The 14,595-nt window shown below is 23.6% G+C and overlaps 2 protein-coding genes across 13 annotated transcripts in view; both read left to right on the top strand.

The window, feature by feature from the left end:
• LOC122851548 (glutamate receptor ionotropic, kainate 2) overlaps nt 1–5,288 on the top strand; it is a 92,354-nt gene extending 87,066 nt beyond the window's left edge. For 6 of the 11 annotated variants that reach the window (XM_044150847.1, XM_044150842.1, XM_044150840.1 and 3 more), the window contains 4 exons: nt 505–620; nt 1,293–1,448; nt 4,063–4,065; nt 4,188–5,288. In XM_044150847.1, the coding sequence (XP_044006782.1) occupies nt 505–620; nt 1,293–1,448; nt 4,063–4,065; nt 4,188–4,382 (470 nt within the window). In that variant the 3' untranslated portion in view covers nt 4,383–5,288. Of the gene's footprint in view, nt 1–504; nt 621–1,292; nt 1,449–3,210; nt 3,753–4,062; nt 4,066–4,187 lie in introns of those variants that run through there. The other 5 variants (XM_044150848.1, XM_044150845.1, XM_044150841.1 and 2 more) reach the window with 3 other exon arrangements.
• A 1,247-nt stretch (nt 5,289–6,535) lies between these two features.
• LOC122851550 (glutamate receptor ionotropic, kainate 2-like) lies at nt 6,536–13,468 on the top strand. Of its 2 annotated transcripts, none has more exons than XM_044150851.1 (14): nt 6,536–6,905; nt 8,298–8,391; nt 8,485–8,640; nt 8,887–9,071; nt 9,175–9,474; nt 9,555–9,857; nt 9,956–10,177; nt 10,241–10,444; nt 10,796–10,880; nt 10,958–11,234; nt 11,314–11,521; nt 11,692–11,923; nt 12,009–12,124; nt 12,201–13,468. In XM_044150851.1, exons 2-14 carry the CDS (start codon nt 8,322–8,324, stop codon nt 12,528–12,530), a joined length of 2,688 nt encoding a protein of 895 aa, XP_044006786.1. In that variant the 5' UTR covers nt 6,536–6,905; nt 8,298–8,321; the 3' UTR covers nt 12,531–13,468. The 2 variants fall into 2 exon arrangements, with proteins under 2 accessions (XP_044006786.1, XP_044006787.1); XM_044150852.1 differs by lacking the exon at nt 6,536–6,905 and adding an exon at nt 8,143–8,159.
• The last annotated feature ends 1,127 nt before the right edge of the window (nt 13,469–14,595 follow it).

Here is a 14,595-nt window from a genome sequence, read left to right as displayed (position 1 = left end):
TTGTTTTTTATATTTTATTTTTTCATTTTCATAGCTATGGTATATTCAATATATATTTTTTATTTATTTATTTTGCCTGATGAATATATAAAAATATTGTTGAAATAAACGAGCTTATAATTTTCCATTTTTCATAATTTAATTATTCATTTTTAAACGGAGTCAATTGATTCGATTTCAATAACATTCCATATACTACAAATCAAATATAATTTTTTTTCCTTTTGTTTTTTTATATTTAATATTAAAATATTACTTGACAATTTAAAATTATTAAATTTTAAAATCACATTTTAATTGATTTTTTTTTCATTAAAAATCTATTCATTACAAATTACACGTAAATATTAATTTTTTAATTTCATATATTAAACTTCAACGTTAATTAATATTAAATATTTTTTTATTTTTTTTATTTTTAACATCGTTGTATATGTAGATGATTTTTTTTTCTATTCAAATAAAACCAAGGGCTTTTCATTAATTCAAAATGTTATATTTCAGACTCACCATACAGAACGGCAATAAGCAGTGCAATATTAAAACTTCAAGAAGAGGGAAAACTTCATATATTAAAGACAAGATGGTGGAAAGAAAAACGTGGTGGTGGAAAATGTCGAGTGAGTTATAAAATCTACAAAAAAAAAATAATAATATATATAAAATAAATATACTGATATTGTTCCTTAAACCCGTAGGCAATATTAAACATACTATAAGAAAATTAAATTTTAAATTTGAATATATATATTCATTATTAAATACGCAAATTCATTTTGATGCTTTATTTGTATAAATGTTTAACTCTATACCAACTGCGTGTCACGTGAATTGTCAAAGTTTACCCTACGTGACTGATACGAAAATTAATTTTCTCTTTACTTAAAGACAAACAAGTTTACGTAAAAGTATATATATCCTTAACAAAACTCTTCATTGTATTTCTTATCTCTATATTGTATTTTCGCATTGCGTATATTTTTTTTTCGTTATTCATTTATATTCTCTCTGCAAGTTTTTTATTTTTTCTTTTGGTTAAACGACATTTATTTGGGTTAAAGTTAGATTCTTTGTTTTCAACATCAACTGAAAATATCTTTTGGATATTGTCTGAATGAATTTACTTTAACTCAACTGATTATATCTTAATTGAAATTTAATTTATTTTTCATTTTATATATGACAATGAATATAATTTTTAGCATTAAAATTTACTACTCAACATTAAATGTCAATGAAAAAACAATGTAGATAATAATAAATTGATGATTTTATTGTTATTGTTATAATAGGAGGACAATCAAAAAACTGGATCAGCAGCAAATGAATTGGGTCTTGCTAATGTTGGTGGTGTATTTGTCGTACTGATGGGTGGAATGGGTGTTGCCTGTGTTATGGCAGTTTGTGAATTCGTATGGAAAAGCAGAAAAGTTGCTGTTGAAGAAAGGGTGAGTGTTGTCAGATAACACGAGAAAAAAACCGGTGTCGAGGCTGAATGCGCATCCCAAAGCAAAACTCACCTCGATCCCGATGCAATTTATCCTGATATCCCTAGAGAATACATCAGCTGATGTATACATACCGGTAGAGTTCCTCTTTACTGATCTTACACGACGTACAAATGTACCAGAGTTTAACTAATTTAAGATTTAATTTTATAACAAAAAAAAAAACCAAAACAACTAATCGACTTTTTTTTATATATATAAAATTTTTGCTTATTATTTTATTGAAATTTAAAATTTAATATCAATAGATTTTATAAACAATTTGACATTGTTGAGGAAAAAAAAAAAGAATTTTTATTTTTTAAATTTTTCATATTTCAAGAGTATTTTTTAAATTATTATTTTTTACTTTATATTGACAGACAATTGAACTATATTTTTGTTAAAGTAGTTTTATTTTTGACAGTTTTTTTTTTGCTGCACGCATTCGTTGTAATATGCAAAACACGTATACAGTTGTACGTGTTCGATAGCCGTTACCTACTAATATTTGTAAAATCTCATGAGCAAAACGGTTTACAGAATAAAATATATAGAACAAGAGAGAGAAAGAGAGATACACTTTATATAGTGTTTGTCGCCATCAGGGTGCCTTTTACAAATACACACGCGACAATAGTCCAATGTAATGCTGTTTTCGATCTGTACTATGTGTGGCTGACAAACAATTTCGCGAGTCAACGAGCAAGCCATTTCAACAATTTGAATTCATACAAGCATATCCCTCTTTTATTCTCTCCTCTCATCACCTTGTCAATTTTCATGCTCGTCTCTTTCTCACTTGGAAGTTGCAATCTCCTGCTTCTATATGAGATAATCAAACCACATTGGCTTTGTTGTGCCTTTTGATAATTTTGATCAGTCAATTGTTTAACCATGCGTAATACATTTTTTTGTTTTTTTATTTTCATTTATTTATTTAAAAATTGCTTTCAATATATCCTTTTAAAGTTCAACAAATTAAATATCATTTATTTACTTTTTATTTACAAATCAATATACACTTGTTTTATTATTTTTTTTTTTACTTTGTTCTATATATTTATTCCAATTCAATCAATTTTAAAATCAACTATTGTGATGTGTTTAATCATCAATATATCAAAATCAAATGAAATTAAATATACAAATAATTTTTATTACCTTTGATTTGTAAATAATGTTTTATTCAATGATTTTTATTATTCAATTGATTTAATATTATTGATAAAATATATTTATTCAGTTATTGGCTTAAAAGTTTTTTTTTTTTTTTCATTTTTTATAAAATTAAATTTTATACAAAATTTTTTCAAATACTATTTAATTTGTGTATATTTTTTTTGAGCATTCATTTATAAATTTTTGATAAATTAATGAACAGTAATATTGAATATTCTACAATAGCTTTAATTTTTATTATCCAATTTTTTTATCTTGGCTGAAATTTTTTTTAAATACAGCTTTACTGTCTTTTTAATTTATTTTTTTTTTCATTTGTAATTCAGTATTAACGCGTAGTTTTTATTTATTTGCCGGTAATATCATTTTGTAAATTTTTTTCAATACCGCTTTTGGCTTGTATTTAAATCTCGTTTTTAATTCAGCATTAATTGGCTTGTTAGTTATTGATTGTCGCAGCTTTATGTATTTATTTACATTATTGAAAAATTTTTTTAATTCATAATATTATTATGGGGGGATTCATTTGGTTCTGTTTTAGAAGGAAAAATCCTCGGGTAAACCTATCTGTGAGGGTTTTACTGATCTCCACTAGCAGACCTCATTTATGGTGCAGCAAATAATTATTTACAAAAAATAAATATTAAAACATACGTATTATCAAAAAAGAAAACTAAGAAAAAAAAAAAAGTTACAAATTGTCGAAACTCTCTTGTTGTATATCTTGTGCGCCTTTTGACTCAAGTTCAGGTCATGAAGAGGAACTTTACCGTTTATATTTAACAATAGAACTGTCTGAATGAGTATACTTTTATTTTTTAAATTTTTATTTTTAAAAATAAAAACTGTCGAGTGATTCAAGTAAAAATGGTAAAAGACACCGAAAAGTATACATACAAAAAGATAAACTTTGACCTTCTTAATTTTATTTTTTTATTTAATTTTAATAAATTAAAAATTCATAAAGAAAATAAATAAAGCTTACATTAAAAAAATTAAAAAGGTCAACGTGTCTGTTAATTGCTCATATCAAATGTTAGATTAATAATTAAAAATAACATCATGAAGCTAAATAATAATTAATAAAAAGAGAAAAATAACTAAAAAACAATCAGCTTTGTATAAATAATTAAGCACAGTTAATTGTAAATATATAAAATAAATTATTTAATTCAATTGAATAAAAATAAAAATAAAATTTCAATGATTTTTAAGAATTTTAAATGAAAAACAAAAATTATCAGTAATGTCCAAAGTGTGTCTCAATTTATTAGTTGACTTGTGAGTGAATGAAAATGTATGAGTGTTGAAAAATCAAAAAAGAAAAAATATGGTATGACATTGTTAGTTGTGTCAAAATTTTTATTGCTTTCCATCTGGATGGACAATGTAGAAGGTGAGCAAATAATTTCAGTATATTTTATCATTTTAATTTGACATGTATGTATACTTAAAAAATAAATTAATAAATAAATAAAGTCTATGATTCATTTGATGAATTTGTGGCTTAAATTTTAGGCATCACTACGTTCAGAGATACCAAGTGAATTGCGGTACTCAAGAGACAATATTGATGGTATTGAAAAATCAACAAGGACAAATTCCTGTCATCGTCAAAAGCAACAATCCAATCTGTCAATAGTATCAGAAGTTGGAGAGGCACCTGGTTACACAAAGTACAGACATTTCATTGGAAAACCACCTCTTACGTGAACACAAAATTCAACAAATATATGTTCAAACAATGGTGAAAGTGCTCAACTCAAATGATAAAATTTATTCAAAAAATAAAAGACTAAATATATACATAAAATACCAATAAACCAAGTACATTTCCATCAACATTTTAGAATCGTATACAGTGTCAGTCAGAGTGAAAAATTAAAAAAAAAACAACTAAATATAAAATGACTCTTTTAGAAATAGTTATATCATTCTGTTTAAAATAAAACTTTTTCTATAAAAAACGTTGATGTATGATGAGAATATGAGACCGATGTTTTTTAACATCATTATTGTAAATATTAGATTTCGATTTCGACAGTGTGAGATGATTTAAAAAATAAAAAATAAAATAAATATACGTATATTAAAATGATGTGAGTGTGATAATCAAATGAAATACTCATATTTCGTAAAAATAAAAATACGAATAAATAGATTATCATTTTTCACTTTGAAAAAATTTTGATTATAATTCATGCGATGATATTTAAATTACAAAAATCAAAATATAGAAAAATAAAAAAAAACAATTTATCATAATATATAGAAATAGATTAATTTTAAATATTCAAAATCAACAATTTCGCATGAGGTATAATCAAATGTTTTATTGTCAGTTTATCTTTTTTCTAAAAAAAAAAAATAATTTATAAAGATGATAGTTATTATTATTGAGCTTAATGATACTCATCATTATCATGTACTAATCAAAATAACGTACAAATGATAATAATTTTTAAGTAAATATTTCAAAATTTTAATGAATTCATGTACAGTATATTTAATGATAGTTGTGTGAATAATTAAATTTAAAAAATAACAACAGATTATCAATAGAAAAAAAAACATATTATTATTCCCCAAAAAAAAAAAAATTAATCAAAATAAAAAAAAAAGAACCATGATCCAGTTTATACAAAAAAAAAAAATATTATACTCAGTTGTTTTGTATAATGTTTTTGTGTTAATTTTAATTTTTTTTACTGTTAATTAAATCAAATAAAATAACAGTCCGTTAAAATACTGCCTAAATGTTCCAAGTTTCTAACGTCAGAGTAAACGAAATCATAATAAAAGTGATAATTGTAAATAAAATAATTTAAAAAAAAAAATATATATATATAACTGACATTTAGATAAAAGACTGTTACAATCTGTCTGTTAATTATAAATTTTTCTTCACAATGTAACTCCGAGCATCGTTTTTAACGTGAATAAACTTATTCGTCCGTATACATTTGCAAATAACTTTTTTTATAAATATTCTGGTTTGATAAATGTTTGTGGTGCATGATAATAATTATTGATTTAATATTAATTCAAATAGAAATTTTTTTATTATTATTATTTGCATGAATATTATTTTGGTACGTCAACAGATAAATATTTACAACAGAAATGATAAATATCATTTTGTTAAATGAATTATCTATTTTTTTTTTTTTCAATTTTTTAGAAACTAAACAAATTGTTTGTTGACTCAACTTGTTCTGTCACATATGGTTTAGTAAATATATAAAAAAAATATTTTTTTAATTACGTAATTGTCCCTTGTGGGTTACTAATTAATTAAAAATGACGAGTTTAATATTTCCCATGAGCTTTCTTTTCTTTTATTTTTTTTCTTTCAACAACCATTTATACAACTTGCGTATTATTATTGTTATTATTATTTATATAAAAAAAGTTCATTTTGTCAAGCACATATATATTTTTTTTTATTCATCCGAGTTACAAACAAATTTGATTTGAAAAAATAAAAAAAAAAAAAAAATTAAATTAAAAGTTTTGTGGAACAAAAGAAAAATCTTAAGTGATATATTCTTTTTTAACTTACAAAATAATGTGTTTTTTCTTTTTTTCTTTTTAATGACTTGAATTTAAAATATATATTTAAAATAATAAAAAAAAAAACTATTTCACTTTGACTTTGACTTAACATAAAGTGAAAAAAAATCACTTTGAGATTTTTTTTCTTACATTTTTTGGTGTATATTTATGAATGAAATATTAATTAATAATAAATAATTCTATCTGATGACCAGTTTAAAGCACTTATGTATATGCAAAGTAAAAATACATTTATTTGAGTATTCTTAACGTAGAGTTGAACTAAAAAATATTTTGAATATTCAAAAACATAATAATATTAATAATAATGAAAATCAAAATAGTACATAGAGTGAAATAGTTAAAAAGAGAAATGAAATATTTAAGTCACTGTGATAAAAATGAGACACAATTTTAGGTAGTGGGGTTGACGTACTTTTTAAGATGCAAAATTAAAACATAGAAAACACAGACACACACTGTTTTATACATGAATATTGAGCATGCGCTAATAGAACTACAAGAGTGGCTTTAAAACATTTTATACTTGTGAGTGACAAACTAGTTTTCATTAAAGTTTTTTTCAAGTTTTTATTTATTTATTTTCATTTTCAAATATATATATTTTTCAATAGTACTTGTTTTTTATTTCACATATTTTATGTGAAACTTTAAACACAGGTAAGCTAAGCATAAAAATTCAAAGAAATTTTCAAGTACTTTTTACTTATTGCATTTCTTACTTAAAAATAATAACAATAATAATAAAAATAACAAAGTCTCATTAAACTGGATTCGTAGAAGGATTATTATTGCAAAAATTTTATCACTTTAGCTTATATAAAATATTTTCATAATTAATAATGATAACAATACTGATACTGATAATAATAATCCTTGAAGATTTAAAGCTTCACGATCCTGTAAAATTTAATTGCTTTTATATACTTATTTTTTTTGTTTCTAGAAAAAAAATATAAATTAAAATTAAATTTTAAACTAGCTTATTTAATTGTTAATTTAAAAAGGAAAATTTAATGTTTTAAAGCTAATATATAATTTATATTTATAGAAAACTTAATATAATTTTATGAAAAATAATAAACTTTTTTGACACATTTCAAGAGAACATGAAGGACTTGATTGTTGAAATTGCCATGAAAAACTATGTCACAGACCTTAAAACAAGACGGTTTTAAAAAATGTCCAATGTGGCGACGCTTACTTGGCATCTAAATATAATCACAACGTCGTTATGTGCTTCCTCTTTGGTGCTTTTTCGATCGTGTCATCTTGTGAGAAAAAATAGAATAAAAAAATTAAAAAAAAAAAAATATAAAAAATAATAAAAATCAATAATAATAATAGTGAAAAAAGAAAAAAATAATACATTTTTGAGTGAACTGAAACAACACTTTTATAGTTAAACATGTTGAATAATAAATAAATTTTTTTTTTTATAATCAAAAAGATTTTTTTAGTGAATACAATTTTTGTTTGCTTATATATTGAATTTTATTTATACTAATAAAGTTTTATGAATGTAAAAATTTATTTTGTAAATCATTCAGCTTTAAAAATATATATTTTTTTTTCTTTTCGTTTATTTATTCATTTGTATTATTTTTATATATTTTTAATGATTAAATTTAAATTTAAAAAACAAATTACTAAGTATACATTTAAAAAATAAAATATTTTAAGTTACATTTTAATTTTCAATTAAGAATATATAAATATTTATAAATTAAATTGACAGACAGTACTAAAAGCCTCGGACAAACGAGTATTCATAAATGTTTATGTTTTTTAAAAATTTGAAATAAACTAGCTCGTGTTTTTTTCTTGTGTCTGTTTATACAACGTCAAACGACTAAGTACTGACGAGAATCATAAAGTTTAAGTCTAAAGATCTGAGAGCTTTTTTAGTTCAAAGTTAATTTTATTTTTTTATTATTATTATTTTGTCTTTTTAAAAAAATATAAACAATTATTATTCTGAGTAATTTATTCTGTATGAAATGAATATTAAACTGGTGCTTATAAATTAATTCATATTTTTAATTTTTTCAGAACTAAAAGAAAGTAAAAGAAAATATGCGTATTCAAATTTTTCTACTTGTTTTTTGGTCCTGTGTTTATTCATCTGCAAAAAGAGTTACATTAGGTAGATTTATAAAAATTATTATTTGTATATTATTAATTTGTTTATATAAATTTATAAAAAATTCATTATTTTATTTTTATTATATTTTTTTAGGTGGAATTTTTCCAGAAAATGATTTAACTGAAAAAGCATTCAATTTAGCAATAAAAAAAGTCAATAGAGATCGTCATGATTCTGAAGATTTGTCAAATATTTTTTTTGTCAATGAAACTATTCACGATGAAGATGTGTTTGAAATTTCACAAAATGGTAAGTTATAATTTTTGTTGTATATTTAGTTATCTAATTGAATGATTATAAATATTTTTTAATTTCAATTTAAAAAAATAAAATCATAAAATGTATACAGTTTATTTTGAATCTCATTCAATCTAAAGTATAGTCATTTTTGTGTAATATTATAAAATCAATCATACTTCGTATTATATTTACCGTCAATAATAATTTCAATTAATCAAAAATAAATGCAGCTAAAAATTCTAATGATAATTTCAGTGTGTACATTATTGAGAAGTAGCAATGTAGTAGCATTATTCGGACCACAAGATAGAGCATCATCAGGTCATGTGAATAGTATTTGTGATACGATGGATGTGCCCAATATTGTTGCACGATGGGATTCTGACCTAGTTAGAATGAATGCAATCAATTTGTATCCACATGCAGAGTCTCTTTCATTGGTAAATAATCCTTGTTAAAAAAATCATTTTCGAAAATATGTACTGAAAATGTAAATGTATAAAAATTAATTTCATTCAAATCGTGTATATTTTAATGTTTCAGATTTATTTGAATATTGTAACACAATTTAATTGGAAATCATTTACAATTCTTTATGATAGTATTGATGGTTTAATAAGAATGAATTATTTATTAAAAAAATGGGACTCAAAAGGTTATCCAGTAACACTAAGACATCTTGGTAATACTGGAAATTATCGTGGTGTTTTAAAACGTGTTAAAAATTCTGGTGAAGAAAATATTGTTATTGATTGTTCATTAAAAATATTAGATGATGTACTTAAACAAGCACTGCAAGTTGGTATACTATCAGATCGACACAAAGTTATTGTTAATTCATTGGTAAGTATAAATTAAAAACTATATAAAAACAATAATAAAATGCTAAAATTTAAAAGTTACAATTTTCAAATTTTATAAAGGATCTACAAACTTTGGATCTTGAGCCATATCAATATACAGGTGCAAATTTTACTGGTGTACGAATTTTAAATCCTGATGAACAAGATCCTGCATTGATATTTGATCATGAACTTGCTGAAATGGGCCTTGAAGATTTATCAAAGCTACCATTAGAAGCAGCACTTATGTTTGATGCTGTATATATATTTGCAAGAGCATTTAAAAGATTCAAAGATGCTGTTAAAGGAGATGCTAGAACTCTTGATTGTACTGCACTTGATAGTTGGGAACATGGTACTAGTTTAAGTAATTTTATACGTGATGTAAGTTTTTTAAAATTTAACAAATATCAACTTTTTTTTTAACGATTATATTTTTTGATAATAATAGGTAAACTTTAATACATATATTTATTTTTTAGATTGAAATAAAAGGATTAACTGGTTTAATCAAGTTTCATACAAATGGTTTTCGTAGTGATTTTCAACTTGATATTGTTAAACTTGATGAAAATGGTATAGGTTTACTTGGAATTTGGAACAGTACTTCCAATGAAATTGAATGGGCCAAGTCACAAGAAACAGCTATTACTGAAGGGGAAATGGACATGGCTAATCAAACTTTTAAAGTTTTAATTGCATTGGTAAGACAGTATTTTTTTGTAAATAATATTATATTTTTAAAACTTTAATTTTTATAATTTCAGGCTGATCCTTATAATATGCTTAAAGAATCATCTACCAAAAGAACTGGCAATGATAGATATGAGGGTTTCGCAATTGATATCATTCAAGAATTAAGTAAAATTTTACATTTTAATTATACATTTGAAGAGGGTGAAAAAAGTTATGGAAATGAAGATCCAAAAACTGGTAAATGGGATGGATTGATTGGACAACTAATGAGATTCGTAAGTTAATATTTATTTTTATTTTTGCTGAGTTTAACTTTCAAACTCTGCTCAATTTAGAAGAAAAAAAAAATTCACTTTTCATCGTTCTCTTGAAGAAAAAAATTATTTAAAAAATATATATAGCTGCTTTTGGCCAGGTATCAATATTATCAATTGATTCAATGTATCTCTTACTGGAAAATGTTCTTCAGTTGAATTTACAAATTTCTATATTACCATCATCTAATAAGATGTAAAAAATTTTTTTCGAAATAGCTATTACGATCGTAAAATCCTACGAAATAATTTTAAAATGTTTTTTTTTTTTTTTTCAATTTGATTAGTAATTATTTTATTAAATTATTCAAGGAAGGTGATCTTGCAATAACAGATTTGACAATAACAGCAGAACGTGAAAAAGCAGTTGATTTCACAATGCCATTCATGAATTTGGGTAATAAATAATAATAAATAAAATATAAATTATAATTTTAAAATAATTTATTATAATTAATTTCATTTTAATTTTAGGAATAAGTATATTATACAAAAAACCAACTAAAAAACCACCAAGTTTATTTTCATTTGTATCACCATTTTCTGAAGATGTATGGATAAGTTTATTTATAACATTTACACTTGTATCATTATTATTATTTATAATTGGAAGATTATGCCCAGCAGAATGGACAAATCCATATCCATGTATTGAAGAGCCTGAAACACTACAAAACCAATTGACATTACAAAATTCATTTTGGTTTACAATTGGTGCATTTATGCAACAAGGCTCTGAAATTGCTCCAATGTATGTTAAAAAAAAGTCATTAATTAATTGGTATCTCAAGTACATTATAGTTAAGTTTTTGTATTTTTTGTGTTTCAAGTGGAGCATCAACAAGAATGTTAGCTGGTTCATGGTGGTTTTTTTGTTTAATATTGATAAATTCATACACTGCTAATCTTGCTGCATTTTTAACTGTTGAAACAACTGATAAACCAATACAAAGTGCAGATGATCTTGCAACAAAGGGTGATCAAGGACTAGTTAAATACGGTGCTAAACGAGGTGGTGCAACTTTTAATTTTTTCAAGGTAAATATTTGTTATCCAAGGAATTAAATAAATATATATTTTACAAATTTTTTTCAACCCTTTGATTTGCAATAATTATCTGACTTGTAATTCATATGAAACTTACATATAATTTTATTTTTATAGCTTTTAAATTCTCTAAAATTTTCGTATTAATTTTATTTTTTAAGGGTTCAAATGATTCAACGTATAGAACAATGTACAGATATATGGATACACACAAGGAACATGTGATGACTGATGACAATGATATGGGAAAATCAAGAGTCATAAAAGAAGATGGTGGTTATGCATTTTTGATGGAATCAAGTTCAATTGAATATATTCAACAAAGAGAATGTGGCTTGACGATGATTGGAGGAATGTTAGATCAAAAAGGCTACGGAATTGCAATGAGAAAATGTAACAACAACACACAAATATTTATTTTAATTTTTTTCTAAAACCTGCTAATAATATTTTATTTAATAAATTTTTTTTTATTTAGATTTTCCATATCGAAACAAGTTGAACACAGCTGTTCTTTATTTACAAGAAACAGGTCTTCTTTCGCAGTTGAAAAAAAAATGGTGGGAAGAAAAACGTGGTGGTGGTAAATGTACAGTAAGTACTGAAACACGTATAATATATTATTTTATATATATAAAATAAATTGTATAATTTTTTAAATAATATATAGGATGATGCTGGTGGTGCATCAGCTGGTGAATTAACACTTGACAATGTTGGTGGTGTTTTTCTTGTATTGAGTATTGGTTGTGCTGTATCATTGGCATTAACAACAATTGAAATGTTATGGGATATACTTTGGACATCACACAATGATAATTTACCATTTAAAGAAGAATTAATTGAAGAAATTAAATTTGTTGCTAAGTGTAAAGGAACAGTTAAACCAGTTAGAAATAGAAAAGATTCATCACGAAGTACTGGTCAAAGTACCAGAGATGGTACACCACCTTATGGTTTTGTGCCAATTATAACAACTACTCATGATAATGATTCATGATTTAAATCATAGTGTCAAGAAATAAAATATCCTTGTGTCAAAAGAATAAAATCATGCCACTGATTCAAACATAGTATTGAAAACAAAAAAAAAAAGCTCACTTAATTGAACGTACAGATATCCTTGTTTACTTTTTATTCAATATAATAAATTTTTTTTATGTTGGTTAACGTCTTTTTATCAAGGACACATTGATATATTTTTTCTTGACACAATATATTTTTTCTCACGTCATTTGAAGATAAAAAATTAAAGCCCCAACAATCTCATTAAAATTATATTTCAAGTAAAAAAAAAAAAAGGGAAATAATAATTGTAAATATAAAAAACCATGTTAATTTATTTAACGTGAGGTTAATTAATTAATTTGTAAATAAAATTATGTTGATAAAATCGGCTTGAGTGACAGATACATCATTCTAAATAAGAAATATTTTAATAATAATAAGTAATATATGAAAAAAAAAATAGTAATACATGCACTTTGAATGATATATGTATTTCATGATGTCCTCGAAAATAAATTCGTGCAATAAACAACGACATTTCTCAATCGTATAATATATCGCGAGTATTGCGGCGCCTGCGGGAGCAAACACAAAAACGACATAAGAAAAAAGCAACCGATAGAAATCATTTGACTTTGAAACAGTCTGTCCCTAACGGGCTCCAACCAACTCAGCCACATATGCATGTGTTTTATTGAACTTTTTTTTTTTCTCATTTATTATATGTATACCTATGAAAATTTTAAATCACATGGTGCATTAATTTGACCTTGATTTTTAAGAGAAAAAAAATTATTAAAAATAAATATTTTGTTGGCAACAAAACGTTTTGTGCATTTAGACATATAAATTATATATTTATGTGAATTTGATGTAATCTGTATATCAATTTTCCATGTGGGTGGTTGAATAAAATTATTTATCACTGTATACAATGTGCTCTGTACTATTTATTATCAAATAAATAAATAATAGCATAAATAAATAAACAATTGTATATGCTTGATTATTATTTTTATGTCAATAAATTTATTGACTCACAATGATGTATTAATAATAAATTTATGCTTAAATTTAAAGTTAAATAAATAATTTTTTTATTCAATTGTTTATAGAAAAAACCAATGAAAAACTATCCAATTACGCTTCTTAAATTGTTGGGTTTACAAATACATATATGATTTTTTTGGTTCATTCAATTGTTGAAAAAATAAATTGAAAAAAAAAAATATAGATCCAATTATATGTTGAAAATTGTCTTTTTTTTTTTCTCTATCTGTAGAAAAATATAATGAGAAAGTTTTTAATGGACTTGTAAATCCTTGGAGACGACACATCAAGATGGAAGTTAAGTGCGATTATTCTGTATCAAGCAACGCCAAGTTGCTACACTCAAGGTCAAAAATAAAAATAAAAAAAAGTAACTGTTGCCCTGGGCCCGGTCATTATCCTCAATACATATATGTATATATATATGTTTACTCACCTTTAAGCAAGAATATACTATTGCAAATAAGGGTGTTAATCCAAAAATGACCACACATCTGATAAAGTAATTTTTGGCTTATCATAATAATGACATAATACGGTATTTAATAGTCAGATTATATTTTATATATAATAAATAACAGTCAAATAAATTTATCAAGTCACACATATATGTATTCAAAGTATAATCAAAAGATTATTTAATTTTTTGTTATTTAAAAACTCAAGAATGTCTTATGCATGTTGACATGTACATTGCAAATCGCAGAGACTGCAATTTGCTCGCAATTCAAGACACAAAGTACCGTATTAATATTTTTCTTGTCACGTTCAATCAACTGGTCATCATAATGTTTTTTATTTTTAAATAAAAAAATTATATATACATATTTTTTAATATTTATATTTCAATAAAAATATATTTAAAAAATTATACACGTATTATTAATAATAATAAATAAATAAAAATAATAATCATTTAAAAAGTCATTTAAGGAAAAAAAAAAAAAAAAAAATTATTGTCATGTAAACTAGAATTATATTAATCGTGTAACATAATGCCACTTGAA

The sequence above is a fragment of the Aphidius gifuensis genome, linkage group LG3, assembly GCF_014905175.1.
Source record: "Aphidius gifuensis isolate YNYX2018 linkage group LG3, ASM1490517v1, whole genome shotgun sequence".
In the NCBI taxonomy this organism is placed as follows: Eukaryota; Metazoa; Arthropoda; class Insecta; order Hymenoptera; family Braconidae; genus Aphidius; species Aphidius gifuensis.
Note: the sequence above shows the minus strand (reverse complement) of the source record. Positions and strands in the feature narration are given on the sequence as shown.

Excerpts from the sequence above, each read along its gene's own strand:
- LOC122851550 (XM_044150851.1), top strand. The coding sequence starts at position 8,322 with ATGCGTATTCAAATTTTTCTACTTGTTTTTTGGTCCTGTGTTTATTCA. Across the intron at positions 8,392-8,484 it reads TGCAAAAAGAGTTACATTAG|GTGGAATTTTTCCAGAAAAT; the intron begins GTAGATTTATAA and ends ATATTTTTTTAG. Across the intron at positions 11,924-12,008 it reads CGGAATTGCAATGAGAAAAT|ATTTTCCATATCGAAACAAG; the intron begins GTAACAACAACA and ends TTTTTTATTTAG.